The sequence below is a fragment of the Rattus norvegicus genome, chromosome X (genome assembly GCF_021556685.1).
Source record: "Rattus norvegicus strain SHRSP/BbbUtx chromosome X, alternate assembly SHRSP_T2T, whole genome shotgun sequence".
Lineage (NCBI taxonomy): Eukaryota > Metazoa > Chordata > Mammalia > Rodentia > Muridae > Rattus > Rattus norvegicus.
The window spans coordinates 148,990,763-149,007,570 of record NC_141554.1 but is presented as its reverse complement, the minus strand read 5'-3'; the positions used below and the strand labels follow the sequence as shown (position 1 = coordinate 149,007,570).

Below are 16,808 nucleotides of genomic sequence, written 5' to 3'. Positions count from 1 at the left end.
ACTGGACTGAAATAGTGCCTTCTGGACTTGATGTACCACTCCACTCATGACACGAAGATGCACAAGTTCAAGGCAGTCAACAATCTATGATGCAGTGAGAGAAAGTTTACAAGACCCTTCTGTAACAGGGCGCCTATTGACAGAAGATAGCTTCTGGGAAAGAAAGGACCACTTTTCTTAAGGGTATGGCTCCTGACACGTCCATTACATGCCAATACTTGGCTCCACACCTAGGAGTATATGAGAAGCAAAATTGGACTCAAATAGGTTATAGAAAAAAGGAGAACATCAAGTTAGGTGGGTAAGGAAGTGAGGTACATCTGAGAAGAATTAGGAGGTGGAACAGGGTGGTTCTAATCCCAATACATTATATGAAATTCTCAAAGAATTAATAAAATACAATTTAAAATAAATACATGAACAAATAAATTCTTATTTAAATGTTGGTGGTAAAATGTAGGCTCAGAAGAAAATACCATAAATGCAAACATTATTTTGGAACTTGGGCTTATAAAAAATAAGTCTTCAGAATGATTTTTTGAGTACTAATACTGTCTTTTAAGGTTAAATATGATGTTTTTAGCACTTATCTGACCTTTCTAGTTAGTGGACTTGAAACATGAAAACCTAAAGTCTCTTGTATTCATGGTCTAGTGGGTACAAAAAATTATTGCATTTATCATCAACTTGAGCTTGTCCTTCCAATTAACCAAAGGACAACATTCAGCGTTTCTTATGCTCATTTGTACTCCTAGCTTTGTCTTCTTCAAATATAAATTAAGGCATCCTCATATGAAGCTTTTGACAATTATGGAGAAATATTAACTTATTATAGGAAAACCATGACATTTTATGACCAAATATAATCATTAAATATATCACAGGGTTAGAACCTATTAAATTGTAGCAATGATTGATGTATAATAAAGGAGTTACAAAAATGGACAGCAGATTTTGTTTAAGCTTCATCCATATAAGGAGTTTATTTATTTCCACTTTCGTTGGGTTATGTATTTGCAACACTTAGAATAATGAATATCTGTGACTTCAGTAATCAGAAAATTATGGTTGTTAATATATATTTAAATGTAAAACAAAGCATGTCATAAAACATAAGGTATTTCTTAGAGTAGTTCTTAATTAGCCCACTTTTTTCAAGAACACAATGGAAAATTCCCACTGAGGTTGAGAGAAATTATAAAGGTCCATGAGGAGAGGGAAAACTAGTTCAATTTCTATTTTTAATAATGGTGTCATGGATAATTTCCAATTTCTGATTATAAAACTAATATAAGCAGAATTTATCTAGGAATATAATTCACTTAAATGAGCTGAAATACATAAAATTAAACTCTCATTTTAAACATATAAATAATTCAGAAGAAAATAATTCAGGACAGTTAATTTGAATCCTTAAGATTAAAATTTTTAATTCAAATAAATAAAATATATTGTTCCCACCAGAGTACTATTTTCCCAGAAAATACCGTACAGTTTTCACAATGGGAAAAAATAGACTAGTGACCTGGTTCTGCTAAATATCTTACTGTGAGTTGGACAAGTCTGAATATAATTATAAATTTATATAGATATTACATATCTTTCTTCACAGAAATCTCCCAAGATACACTGCAGTTTTAAAGTTTCTTCCCTGAACAGGGTATACTTTTGCATATGCAAAGTAAAGGAGTTATACTAAGTGATCTCCGAGAATCATCTAACTGGACAGTTGTCACTTCATCAACATATAAACCACATAAATCTACACTATTATGAAATCACCCCAGTCTTCTATAGAACTGTAAAATGTTTACTTCAGAATAAAATTGACCCCGTGGAGGAGTATGTTTTACTAGTATTGCCAAGTGACTACATTAAAGTGGTCTTATAATTACAAAACCCAAACAGTATCACTTACAGGAGAGGCTCTTGCTCCACTGCAATCCTTACACAAACAACCTCCTGACTTTTGAAATTTCGCTAAACCAGAGAGTTCCTGAAGGTGTTTTTTAAAAGCAGCATAGTAATGTACTGATGCATGTCATTATTTTATATTATACTTATACAGGAAATTTCATACAATATTCTTGCAATGTACAGGGATGCTTTCTGTTAATTCAGAAGTCTGCAACAGCCCCAAACACACTATTTTCAAAAATGATAGCCAAACATGCGGCACTTGACTTTTGTAATGCAGAAAATTAAACCAACAAAAATATAGTTAATTAATTTAAATTGCTTTATAAGTTCCATGTGACAAACTACTTTTCCTCTTATGTGACTGCTTACTAGTTTCTTTAAAGTAGATAATTTGGAATTATTTTATAATGGTCTTATGGCATCTATTTATCAGTACCATCGTTAATTAATCTGACACATCGTTATGACAAAAAGTTAACATTTGTTTCATTTAAAATGTTATGCAGAACAAGTACAATGATTCAGAATGGAGTAATGATTTATTATTTATTTTACAAATTCAAGTAGGACTCCTACAATGGCATTGTAATCACATTATTGTTTAGTCAATTCAGCTGTCATCACTTTACTGATTAATTGAATAAGTAATTACCTACTTCTGTAGCATTTTACCAATGAGGTAAAATAAAAAGTTTTATCCCCTTTGCATATGATAATTCTCTTTCACTCATCTCTATAAATTAGTTTTTAATGCTGTATTATCTGACATATTAAAATTTCATCATATATATATATATATTAATTCCAGTATTTTCATCTGTGAGTTGATATGTGTATGTGAGTGCTGATACCTAAAGAGTTCAGAGGAGGTGTTGGATGCCGTGGAGTTGCAAGTGCAATCACTGTTAGCTTCATGACATAGGTACTTGGAACTCCATGAACCACTGAGCTTGATGCATAAGGATCACCAACATGTAATCCATGTAAAAAGTTCATAGAAGGTACACAATATATTGGTCTGCTGGAAATGATGAAATGATTGAATTACCAATACCAGCAATTTGATCTACAACTAAATAGCAAGTGTCATTGTAAATAGTGCATAAGACAGATGTTTCTAAATTACAATCAAAGGAGTATGAAAACAGTGAGCACTGTTGTGAATATATTAATAAAATGATACATGTTAAAATCTTAGTGGTTGGCATTCACTCTAAATGCCTTTTAATCATGAAGTATGTATGAAAAAGTAAAATGATTGTTGGGCCACATACTTTTAATCCTAGCACTATGAAGTAAGTAAAAATGAAAACTATACAAGATCTTGGAAGCTAGAAAGATGGCTCAGCATGTAAGAATTCTGCAAGGTGATGAATTTGGATCAATTTGCATTCTTCTACATGTAGACCTCCAGATAGACCAGCGCCATTTGTTGAAGATGCTTCCTTTTTTCCACTGTATGATTTTGGCTTCTTTATCAAAATCAAGTGTCTGTTGTTGTATGGGTTCATTTCTGGTTCTTCAATCTATTCCATTGATCATCCTGCCTGTCTCTGTACCCATACCATGGGGTTTTAGTTCTGTAGTACAGCTTGAGGTCAGAGATGGTGATTTCCCCAGAAATTCTTTTATTTTTGAGAATTGTTTGGGCTACCCTGAGTTTTTGTTTTTCCATATGAATTTGAGAAATCGCATGTCTTTTCATGTCTGTGAAGAATTTTGTTGAAATTTCGATGCGGATTGCATTGAATTGTAGATTGCTTTTGGTAAGATGGCCATTTTCACTACATTGATCCTACTGACCCATGAGCATGGGAGATCTTTCCATCTTCTCATATCTTCTTCAATTTCTTTCTTCCGGGACTTGAAGTTCCTGTCATACAAATATTTCTCTGACTTGGTTAGAGTTACCTATCTCTTCTTGAGATGGGATTTTATGTCAGAATGTTGCTTTTCAGGTGTGTTAGGATATACAAGGCTTGCTGTGGTAGGAAAACTGGGTTCTGATGCTACCAAATTACACTGGCTTCTGTTGCTTATGTTTTTATACCTGCCTTTCTCCAAGCTTTGAACTGGAGCAGGCCTCTTGGGAGTCAGGTAGAGCTATGTGACCTGGGTTAGAGTAAGCCTCCTGTGCTGTTTGGGCTGGCCTCCTGTGTCTCTGCTTAGAGCAGGACTCTGGTCGCTGAGGACCTCAGTACATATTAGCAGAGGACTGCCTTGTCTGGCCTCAGTGGGACAGGATTTCCCTAAGTCTGCAGAGACTTCATGCCCCAGAAGGGAGATGCCTGGGTGAGGGACACTCTCAGAGGTGAAAGGTGGGGGTGAACTCTGGAATAGGGGAACAGGAGAGGATCATCATTTGGGATCTAAATAAATAAAATAATTGATTGAAAATTAATAAAAAGATAGTAAAAAAAAAGAATTCTGTTTGTCTTCCATAGGAATCTACTCCCAACACTTACTGGAAGCTCCCAGCTGCCTGTAACTGCAGATCCGAAGCATCAGATTCCTGAAGCTTCCAAGGGCACATCACATGTACTCCAAAATGCATATATGGACATACATGGACATATAATTCAAATTCTTCAAAAATCCTATTAAGTAAGATATACTTCTTTGTGACTTTGGATATGGTGGTCAACTATGAGAAGTTTACATTTTAGCAAATATCCTTGAAATATGTCTAATGAATTCTAATGGAAATCTAACATTTGGGAGTTTCTAGATATGTGGAAAGCAAGCTAGAATGACTGTAAGATGAGAGACAATTTGGCATGTTTTAGCAGAACCAGAAAAGCAAGCCCATATTAGAATCATTGGTAATAGGTGATTCTGAAGGTTAGGCTATAATCCTATCATTCAGGGAACTTTGCCCATAATAAGGACTTGGGCCTTTCATTCTTCTTCTCCTTCTCCTTCTCCTTCTCCTTCTCCTTCTCCTTCTCCTTCTCCTTCTCCTTCTTCTTATTGTTATTATTGTTATTAAAATATTTATATGTAACTTGTTTTATTGTTTAAATAATTACTATAGAAACCGTTGGAAATGGAAAGGAGGTAGTTCAAAGATAAGATAAAATTAAAAGTAGGATAATTTTTGATAAAAAAGTTTAGAAAAATGTCAAAGTAAAAACAATTAGGTTGGATATAAAATTGTATCTTTCTACAAGAAAATAACACTGTAATTTCTAGGTTATCACTAACCTTCATTGTAGTAGCTCATTCCTGTAACGTCTGGTGATGCCAGGAGGGTTGGTGTAAGTTTGAAGCCAGCCTAGGCTACAAAATAAGACCCTGTCTCATAAAATAAAAGAGAGGGGATGATTCTTCAGAATATTCTTATTAAACTTCTATCACAGTTCTATAGACACTCTCTGAACTATAATTAAATACATGAGGCATATTGACAGGTTTTACATATTGGACTTGAGTAAAGGCTAACTGTTTAGACACATTTAGTTATTCCATAGCTTTGTGGTGTTTTTCTTATAAACACTTCCCCAATCAAAGTAGGAAAAAAATTCCATACCCTAAGTAGGAAAATCCAAGTCCTCAGAAGCCTTTCAGGGAGCTTACAATGTTGTCCCTTCTGCAAATTCAGAGTTGACTGGTAAATAATATATCTACTAAAGAATCTCTTTTATTTCAAAGTTTTTAAGTCAGTGAATTGCAGAAAAGTAAGTGAAGGAACAATCTTCATTAAACTGTAAGCATCAGCATTGAGAGCTAATTAAAAGGAACCAAAACATACCCATCTTTTTGATTCTTTAATTCTAAGATGAGATTTCTAGCTGAAACTCTTTCTTTTAGTAGAGCTCCATGGGCATGGGGATTTCAATAGAACTTCCTCAAAGCTAAAGCCATATTCAGAGTATCTGTAGTCTTTGCACACATCCTCATAAGCCAGTTGCTTAACAGTACTCATCCTTATGGGGACTATCAACTTTTCTACTTACCACCGACATTAATGGAACTCAGTTACAATTCTTAACTTAATACATGTCATAAGGCATTTAGTTTAGGTGGGAACTGAGATAAAATCTGCTGCAATTTTTCAGACAGGTGGCTCTGAGCATCTTATCGAAATAACTTTATTAAGGCATTCCAATTGCCATGTTATTTGAGCTGGCATTTTGGTCTTGCCTTGAGGACACATAACTGACCCAGAAACCATTTTGTGATTATCAGACAGTGAGTGCTATTAAACAGTAAGGTGTCTTTTTTCTTCCTCATCTCTAGGGTTATTAGCCCTGGACAGTTCAAGTAGAGCAGGAACTGCTGATCTAGCTGAAGAAGTAAAAGAGGAAAGGGTGCCTGTGCTTTCTGGGAAAGTCTGCGGTTCCTATTACCTGCTATTAGCAAATGGGAAACTTTTAAACATAATTTTCTTTAGCAAATATGGAAAAGAAGTGGGCTTTAGAGCTCCTGTTAAAATATTCTTGACATCTTTCAAAATAGGGGCACAATTATGGTAAAAAATAACATCCCAGGAACTTTAATATCCATGTATATGATCCTGAGTAGAACACATACATTTTCAGGTATAAATTAGGGCTATTCTAACTTGAGAGGAAAAAACCCAAGCATATTTGACAGAGAACAAGAAAACCAGGGTAAATTAGATTGTATGTCTTAGCCAAGTAATAAAATGCACAACTATAGTCAAATCTAATAACTCAAACTGTCTAGTATCTTACTAGGTAGTTTATCAGCAATATATAGATATCATTGTGTTAGGCAAATGGCAGGTAAAGTGGCCATATTATTTACTTCTCCATAGATTTAATAATGTAAAAGGTCTTATAATTGTACCATTTATGGAAAATACTGTGAAATAGTATGCTTTCGATAAAATATGGCTGTTGTAGTCATGAACCCACCAGAGTTTTGGCTGGTTATACAAAATGAAGCCCCTCAATTCTTCATCAATTCCTAAATTGGGGTTCTCTCTTCCAGTTGACTCTAGCTTGTGTCAAACTGTCAATAAAATAAGTCTGCATAAGGGGCTATTGGAAATTAGTGTCTACAGGGGCAAGAGCATCAGTGTTCTTTAGTGATAGCCACCAGCAAATAACCCATGCTCCAGTCAATAAACCAATACCCAAGTTCATACAGGAATATTAAAGAAACACAGGGAGTCACTAAAAATAAAAGTAAATGAATAAATAAAAATCGTTCTGGAAATAGGAGGAGTGCTAGATGTAATGTAATAGGAGTTCAAGAATACAGGGACATGGACAGAGAGGACAATGGGGTGAATCTGTTCAAAACACAATGTATACATATATGAAATTGTCAAAAGATACACTTTCACTTTCAGCTTCTATAAAATTATATTTTTTAGATTCCATACATAAAAAAGTAATGTGGTGCATTTCTTTCTATGCCTGGCTTATTTTGATTAATAGAACCTAGTTCTTTCATTTGGTCATAATATTTGGATTTCATTCTTTTTACAGTTAGATGCCATTCTATAGCATATATCAGTTACATTAAGGAATGAAAACAGAAATTCCCTCTTAGAGTATTTTGACCAAGAGTGACCCTAAATTTGAATTCTATACTTCTGTCCATGTCTCTTCTTTATGTCTGTAGTTTTGCTGTTCCTGTCCTGTCTATATCCTGTCTGATGTGCATATCTGATATATCTGTTGTCTGTATGTCTCTCATGAGTACCTGAATTAGAGTTTTTGTTTTGTTTTCAAGACAGGGTATCTCTGTGTAGCTGGGGCTGTCCTAGAAGATTAGATTTGCCTAAAAATCAGAGATCTACCAGCCTCTGCCTCGTATATGCTAAAATTAAATCGCCTGGCTGGACAGAGCTTTTTAATCTACTTTTCTAATCTCTGCATTTTAATTGTCATGTCTAAATAATTTAGATTTAAGGCATTAATTCATAAGACCCAATTTGTCATTTTACTATTTATTATTTATTTCCTGTTTTCACATTATGTGATGGGTATTTGACCTTTTCCTACAATTTCAACTTGATTTATTTGAAATATTTCTGAGATTCATAGGTTTGAATATATTTTTAGTGATTGAAAATATGCAGATGTTTTATCACTTGAAATTAAAAAAATGGAAAGCTGTCCCCTAATTAGTTCCTTTAATGTTTTAATTTATTTTTAATCAATTAATAATTAATTATCATGTGTGTGCTTAAATATTAATCTTCAAAATTCTAAGTTAATCAATATAAACACTGTTCAAAAAGCTCAGTGAGGACAGAAGAAAGGGTAATGCAGTTAAATTGATTGTTCTTCTTCAGAGAACCAGAAATGTGCTGTTGGCATGCACGCCAGGCTAATCACAACCACATATAACTCCAATTTAAACAGATCTGATGTCCTCTTTTTGACCTCTGAGGCTAGTCATATGTGTATGTACATTTTCATGCCAGAAAACACACAGGTATATATCAATTTGAACCCAGTGAAGCATCCAATATATAATGTAAATTCAGCAAAATGGCCTAAAGTATCTGTTTAAGCATGGTTTCTGAGAACATCATAGGTTAGTAAAGGTAAATTATTATAGATTCATAAAATAATAAATTAGTATAAAATATAGGATGAGCCCAGATGAGACATCTAGCAACTGGTAGGAGCACATGTAAGAATAAATATTGGTAGTAGATAAGAAAACACTGTCAGAATAGGGTTACTGGGAAATTCAGGGATTTGATTTCAGGGAAGTACAGTAAGAAAGTGAAGGGTATAGGAAAGCATAGTACACTCAAGAAAAGGTAGGGGTTTTAATATGACTGATGGCAATGGAGATGACAGATACTGTGTCATAAAATGGTTTTCTATGTTCTCCTACAAGTTTTCAAGCAGGGATGAGTATAACCCAACTCTTTATTCCAGTATATGAATCCTTGAAAGTTCACAGAAGAAAAAAGTAAAAGATGTCAGAGGTATGAACACGTATTAGTTTGTAATGCAATTCATTAATATGAGTGACAAATTATAGAGTTTGTATTAATGCTACAATAACAACAGAGTAAGAAACATTCAAGAATTGATACTGAAACAGGACCTGATGACTAGCTTAGGCAGAATAATGATCCCCTAAATTTGTCTGCAGTCTGAGGTTCAGAATCAGTACAGATACTGTCTTAAGTACACAAGTGAATTTAGATGGAAGATTGCATTAAAATTTCAAATGAGCAGACCTTAAAATAGAAAGACACCTTCTGGATTATCTGTATGTGGCCCAGTTTAATCACAAGAGTCCTAGAGAGTGGAAGAGAGCCAAGAAGTCAGAGTCAGAGAGATAGGTGACTATGAAAGATTAGTAAAATTGTGTAATATGAGAAAGGCTCTTCCATCCATTGCATGTTTTGATTACAAATCAAGGAATGTGGAAGAATCTAGAAAATACATTCTGTCTTAGAGCCTTCATAAAGAAACACTGCCATACTAATGCCTTAGTTTTATCCTTTGGTCCTAATTTCTTATTCTTATTTTTCATTCATTCATTCATTCATTCATTCATTCATTCATTCATTCATTTACTTTGCATCCTGATCACAGCCCCCTCCCTACTCTTCTCCTAAACACACCCTTAAAAATCCCTCCCCTATTACCTCCTCCCTTTTCATCACAGAAGGGTAAGGCTCCCTTGGGTATCATCCCTCCCTAGGACATATAGACCCAACAGGACTAAGCACATCCTCACCCACTGAGGCCCAACCAGGCAGTCCAGATAAGGGAAGGGGATTCAATGTCAAACAACAGAGTCAAGAACAGCACCTGTTCAAATTGTTAGGGGACCCACATGAAGACCAAGCTGCACATGTACTAAAATGTAGAGGGTATTTAGGTTTAGCCCCTGTACGGTCTTTCTTTGGTGGTTCAGTCTCAGTCAAGCCTCATAAACAAGGTTAGTTGAATCTGTAGGTCTTTTTATTGTATCCTTGACCTCTCTGGCTTGTTCAGTTTTATCCCTCATTCTCAGAGCACCGCCTGATGTTTGGCTGTGAGTCTCTGTGCTTTTTCCATTAGCAGCTAGATGAAGTCTCAGTTATGCTAGGCTCAGATTTCTTATTCTTAATATTCTACATTTTAATGTGACAAATTTCTGTTGCTGCAAACTGGGAAGTTTATGTTAATTTGTCCCAGTAACAATTCCAAAATAATACAGTAACCAAATATTTAAGAATAGGAAGAATAAATAGAGGCTGAAAACCAAGTCTGAATGGTTAACTTAATTTTGAGAATTCCCCACTGATGGAGGTAGAAAACACAAAAAAAGTAATGAGGCTCAGGGCCAAAGATAGAACAGAGCAAGTTGAGGAAAGAATGAATTTGGTATTTATAATGTTGGTGAATATGGTGGTTTATATCAACATGACCCAAGCTAGAGTCATCTGAAAGAAGAGAACCATGATTAAGAAAATGACTCGAAAAGACCTGGCTGTAAGGCATTTGTGGATGGGAACATCTGTAATCTGGTGGTATTGGATTATATAGAATATCAGGATGAGAAAGCCATGAAAAGAAAGCCAGTAAGCAGCACCCATCTGCATCAGCCCCTGCCCACAGGTTCCTGCTTTGTTTGAGTTCCTGGCCTGACTCCCTTTGATAAATTGTGATGTAAAAGCATAGACCAGATAAAGCCTTCCATCTCCAAGTTGCTATGCTCCAGACACTTTAGCAGAGCAACAGAAACCAGGACACTATGATATGCTAGAAGATATTATTTTCCATCTCAGAAAAGAAGAAATACTAGAGATGCATGTTGGTTTTTCTACATGTTGACTTATATTAGAAATAAAATGGAAGGTCACAGATACAAAACGGTAGTCTAAGAACTAATGAGTGAACAGGGAATATATTGAAGTGGTGCTTGGAAGGGTTTCAGTTACAAAGACAAAGAGAAAAGGTAAAAGTCAAGATAAGCTATAACAAAAACTCTGACAGTTTTTCAAAAGAAAGTGATCACAATTCAAATGATGCAGAAAAATATAATAACAGGGCACCTCCTCACTTAGGATTAGCTTTCATATACCAGAGGGAACTTATCAATCTGCCATTGGAGGAAAGCCATGAAGTTTTACCCAGTTGTAATACTTATGAACTACAACTGAAAGGTAGAAGTTTTAAGGTTGCCTCCCCCCTAGACAAAGGTTCAGAGTAGAAGAAAAAAACTGGTTAGGCCCTCCCTGGAATTGTATGTTCCAGGAAGCTTCTCCTAGGACCATAGAATGGGCAATTACATCAGCCGGTTCGACAATTCTCTCCCAGGAACTAGCTGACCATAAAGTTAGATTAAAATCTTAGACAACAATCTTGAGAAACAGGAAGCTTCTCCCAGGAACTGGTAGACCATAAACTTAAACAATCTTGAGAAACAGGAAGCTCCTCCTTGTGATTTTTCACTAGTATTCTCGACATTTTCCAATGAAGCCCTCCCTACCCGCTTGGGTTGTGGTTTCTTCCTTTAAATTCCCCTTCTCTTAGCTACTGGGGGTTTAACTCCACTGCCCCCGTGTGGGATATGAGTCTCAACCCCAGTGCACTGGTTCTTATCAATAAACCTCGTGTAAATTACAGCAAGGATGGTCTTAAGTGAGGTCTTGGGGGGTCATGTCATCCGGAGACTTGAGTGAGGATCTCCCCGCTCCGGGGGTCTTTCACAACAATGACAAGAACAGCAAGATACCTGAAGATATGCAATAGTGACAATTATATCCTCAAAGTAAGCAACAGCCAGATAATTTGATTTAATGCCTACTCAAAAGGAGAGAATTTGTGCTTGGTACTGTAAACCTAATCCCCTATGTATGGTTAATGAAGCAGTGTATCCTGGAGGAAAACCTACTACTATAATTTTCCTAAGCCAGTATAACTTCTAACTTCATTTCAAATACTTATCCTTACATCTACAGATAAGTGTAACCATAACCCTTCATGAAAGAAGCTTCTCTCTCAGCAGAGAGCATTATATTAGCAACAGGTCAAAATATAAAACAAAGAAAATTAACAAGCATGAGGTGCTCTACTCCAATTGATACCTCTATAAAACAACATAAAATCGCTTCTCAGCCTTTTGGCTAAGATCAAGTGTAGTATAAAACAACATAAAAATTAAGAATTAGGGAATGGTGTGCAAGAAGGGATGAAAGGACTGTAAGAATCACAGGGCCATAAAGCTTGATGCATGATAGTGTTTTTTACATGTAATAAGGAGACTTCACTCAATTTCCCTGAGCACAGCTCTGACTGCATCCAGGGCCAACCAGACGAGTTTTTCAAGCTTCAAAAGCCTGCCTGCAGAGCCCTAGGTAAGCCCAGCATCCTTGAGATCTGCCCTGATGCCTTTGTGCTCCATCTGCCAGTTCCATACATCTAACCACAATCCCACATATCTTCAGCCATCAGTGACCACCAGATAAGACCCCTACCCCCAATCCAATTCCTAACAGCTCCTTTGAGCTCTGCCTTGCCCCTTCTGTACTCGATACCTGGGTCACAACTCCATCTACAACTATGGAGGCCTGCTGCTATCTAGGACAAATAGAGCCCTGCAACCATCAGGGAACACCAGCTCTACCTGTATTCCTGAAGAGCTGCCCCACTTTGAACAACCAGCAGCCTGAAGTTATCATGGTCTACCAATTCTGCCTGCATCCCTAGAAACCTGCTATCTCTAGGGACAACCAGCTCTACCTACAATACCAGAGGCCTGCTGACGTCAAGGACTACCAACTCTACCTGCAGCTCCAGTGGTCTACTTCTGTCAGGGACTATCAGGCTGGTCAATACTAGGAACAACCAGATGGCTAAAGGTCAACATAAAGACACAATCAACAAAAGCTAGAGCAATATGGCACCACCAGAACCCAGCTATCCTACTTCAGCAGTCTTTGAAAATCCTGACACACCTAATACAAGAAAATGACCTGAAATCTAATCTTGTGAAAATGATAGCGGCCTTTAAATAGGAAATGAATGCATCCCTTAAAGAATTACAGGAAAATAAAAATAGGTAGAGCACCTTAAAGAGGAAATGGATAAATATAAATACAAGAAAATACAGTCAAGCAGGTGAAAGAAATGAATGAAACTGCTCAAGACCTGAAAACGGAAATAGAAGCAATAAAGGAAACAATCTGAGGAAATCCTGGAGATAAGAACCTAGGAAAGAGAACAGGAACAACAGGCAGAAGCATCACCAACAGCATACAAGAGATGGAAGAGAGAATCACAGACATCAAAGATGCCATAGAAGAAATTGATACATCGGTCAAAGAAAATGCTAAAGCTAAGTAGTTTCTGACACAAAACATCCAGGAAAATTGCGACACTATGGAAAAACCAAATGTACAAATAACAGGAATAGAAGAGGAAGACTACTAACTTAACAAAGGCCAAGAAGATATGTTTAAAGAAAAGACAATTTCCCCAACCTAAAGAAACAAATACCTATAAATTATAAACATACTAGAAGCTTATAGAGCACCAAATAGAGTGAAACAAAAAGAAAATATTTCTGCCACATGACTATCAAAACACTAAATGTAAAGAACAAAGAATATTAAAAGCTGCAAGGACTAAAGGTTAAGTAGCAATGGCAGATCTATGAGAATTACACCAGAGTTCTCCACTTGAAAATCCAGAAGGACCTGGGCAGATGTCTTACAGTTTCTAAGACATCACGGATACCAGCCCAGTCTTCTGTACCTAGCAAAATCACCATAGAAAGAGAAAACTTTGCCAAAACAAATGTTAAACAATGAAATGGATGATAATCTAGACAGATACAACTTACCAAAGTTAAATTAAAATCAGAAAATAATCTAAATAGCTCTATATCTCCTAAGGAAAGAAAGGCATCATTAAAATTCTCCCAGCAGCAACAATACAATAAAATAAAATAAGCCCAGGGCCAGGTAGTTCTAATGAAAAATTCTACCACACTTTTAAGAAAGAGGTAATACTAAAAGTCCTCAAACTATTCCACAAAACAGAAGCATAAGAAACATTGTCAAACTTATTCAATGAGGCTATACTCACCTTGATACCCAAATCACACAAAGACTCAACAGGGAAAGAGATTTCAGACCAATTTTAGTTTCTCTTATGAACATTCGTATGAAAATACTCCATAAAATACTAGCAAACCCAATCCAAGAACAACATATTAAAGACACCATCCACCATGACACAGTAGGCTTCATTTCAGGCATGCAGGGGAAGGAGCAGAATGGGTTTGCAACCCCACAGGAAGAATAACAATATCAACCAACCAGACCCCACCAGAGCTCCCAGGGACCAAATCACCAACCAATGAGTAGACATACAGGGATCCATGACTCCAGCTAGATACGAAGCCGAGAATGGCATTGCCCAGCATGAATAGGAGGAACAGCTCTTGATCCTGTGAAAGCTTGTTTCCACAATGTAGGGCAATGCCAGGGCGTTGAGATTGGAGTAGATGGGTAGATGGGAGCATCCTCATAGAAGCTGGAAGAGGGAGAAGGGGGTATGGGAGGGGGAGAAAGGGGATAATATTTGAAATGTAAATAGATAAAATATTCAAGAAAAATAAAATTAAAAATTATAAAGTATCATCAGTGTACTTTCAAGAATCTATTAACATAATCCTCCATATAAACAAACTGGAAAAAAAAACCCACAGGACCATCTCATTAAGTGCTGGAAAAAATACTTTTAGAAAGAAATCACTCTCTGAAAGATAAGGGATTCAAAGCACAAACGTAAACATGATCAAGGCAATATACAGAAAGCCAATGGCCAATATCAAATTAAATGGGGAGAAACTTAAAGCAGTTCCGCTATAATCAGGGACAAAAAGACTGTCTATTCTCTCCCTATCTATTCAATATAGTACAGGAAGGCCTAGCTAGAGCAATAAGAAAACTAAAAGAGATCAAAGGGATACAAATATGAAAGGAAGATATCAAACTATCACTGTTCACAGATACTTTTGTTCACAGAATATTTGCTCGACTCTGTTCATAGCAGTTTTATTTATAATAACCAGAAACTGGAAACAACTTAACCATCCATGAACTGAAGAATGGATAAAGAAATTGTGGTTAATTTACAAAATGGAATACCACTCAGCTATTAAAAATAAGGACATCATGAATTTATCAGACGATTAGATAGGACAAGAAAATATCATCCTGAGTGAGATAAATGAGACACAAAATAACATGCACGATAGGTACTCACCGATAAGTGGATATTAGCCATACTGTGCAAGAGAACCACACAGATCCATAGAAGCCAAATAATAAGGAGGGCCCAAGGGAGACTGGTTGAATCTTTCTCAGGATGAGAAAAACGATACATAACAGAAGTGGGTAGAGGAAGTGAAGGGCTTGGAAGAGGGATGGGAAGGGGAATCAGATATAGGGATAGCCGAAGAGAGAATGGAAATTCACAGTGGGCAGTAGTAGAGGGAATTCTAGGATATGACAGAGATCTGGGATGGGGGAGGCTCCAGGGTGGCTATAGAGGTAACTTTAGGTAAAAGTCCTATGAATGGTGATGTGGACCCTGAAGTGACAACTTCCTGTAGCAAGTCATCACAGGGATAAGAAGAGCAATCCACCCACAAAACTTTCAACATAAAATGTATCCTGCCTATAAAATGAACAGAGGCAAAGATGGAGGGAATGACCAACCTATGACTGTCCCAAATTGAGACCCAGCTCCTAGGAAAAAACCAGTCCCTAACACTATTACTGATGCTCCATTATGCTCGCAGACAGGAGCCTAGTATAACTGCCCTCTGAGTGGCTGCACCCAGCAGTAAATAGAAACAGATGCCTCCTGTACATATGTAGCAGGTGTGTAGCTTGGTCTTCATGCAGATTCCCCTAACAACTGAAGCTGGAGCTGTCCCGCCTATGTATCCTGTTCTTCTAACTGGACTGCCTGTCTGGCCTCAGTGAGAAGGACTGTACCTAGTCCTGCAGTGACTGGTGTGCGTGTGTAAGTCTGAGGGTGATATACAGGAGATACTTCCCCTACTTAGCGGAGTAGCTTCAAGAGACTTGGAGGAGAGAAAGGACTGATACTGGGATGTAAAGTGAATAAATTAATCGATTGATTTAAAAATATTGAAGAAAGTCTTGGGAAAGAAGATAGACTCACCAATGCTGGTTGTATATGTATGCATTAAAAATTTAATGTATCTCAGCTCAACTTCTAAGTAATTTTGACATGTTATTGAAGAAAATCCGATTCTTTTTGAGACAAGGCATCAGTCTGTAGCCTAAGTCTCATTGTGTAGCTCAGGCTTTCTCAGAGTTCAGGGAAGGCCCCAAGCCTTAGACTTCCAAGTTCCCCATCATAGGTGTGAGGCATGATGCCTCACTTCCCTTTCTAATTATAAATGTTCATATCATGACCCAAAAGGGAAATGACTGGTAAAACATTGAAGTATATGAGTAAAAGTTGAGAGACACAGCAAGCACTACTGCTTACTAACCTTCAGTACATGAAAAATTTACATTATACATAAGTTCATATGAGATTTAAAAATCTTCCCCAACTAACAACTGAATGGATTCTTTTGCTAAATTCATGGTAAAAGATGAAAAAGACATAAGAAAGGTGCCATCTCTCCACTGGGGGCCATGCCTAACTACTGGAGGTGTTCTCTTCATGTTCCATGTCCCCACTATTGGTCATTTAGGTCACAGAGAGTCCTGGCAGCTTCTCACATTCCCAAGTCTCTGGAATTTTCTAGATGTTTTCCTTACTACCACCCCTAGCAGCTGTATATTTCCATTCATAATCCTGGGCCTCTGGCCTTTTTTTGTTCCCCCATACCTGACACTGTTTTCTGTATCCCCTCCCTCTCTCCTTTCCCACACAGGCTCCTCTGCTTGCCTCCCATAATAA

At 36.8% G+C, this 16,808-nt stretch overlaps 1 protein-coding gene across 13 annotated transcripts in view; it reads right to left on the bottom strand.

Moving 5' to 3' along the window:
* The window catches only part of Spanxn4l (SPANX family, member N4 like), a 167,580-nt gene that overhangs the window by 56,207 nt on the left and 94,565 nt on the right, over positions 1-16,808 (bottom strand). For 7 of the 13 annotated variants that reach the window (XR_015646804.1, XR_015646803.1, XR_015646802.1 and 4 more), the window contains exon 3: positions 14,231-14,393. The exons of 1 other annotated variant lie outside the window; for it this stretch is intronic. Coding sequence is in view for 1 of the 12 variants with exons in the window: in XM_087601052.1 (XP_087457178.1) it covers positions 5,125-5,143 (19 nt within the window). In the remaining 11 variants the exon portion in view is untranslated. Of the gene's footprint in view, positions 1-5,124; positions 5,215-14,214; positions 14,394-16,808 lie in introns of all 13 variants that reach the window. 5 more of the 13 variants (XR_015646808.1, XM_087601049.1, XR_015646806.1 and 2 more) reach the window with 3 other exon arrangements.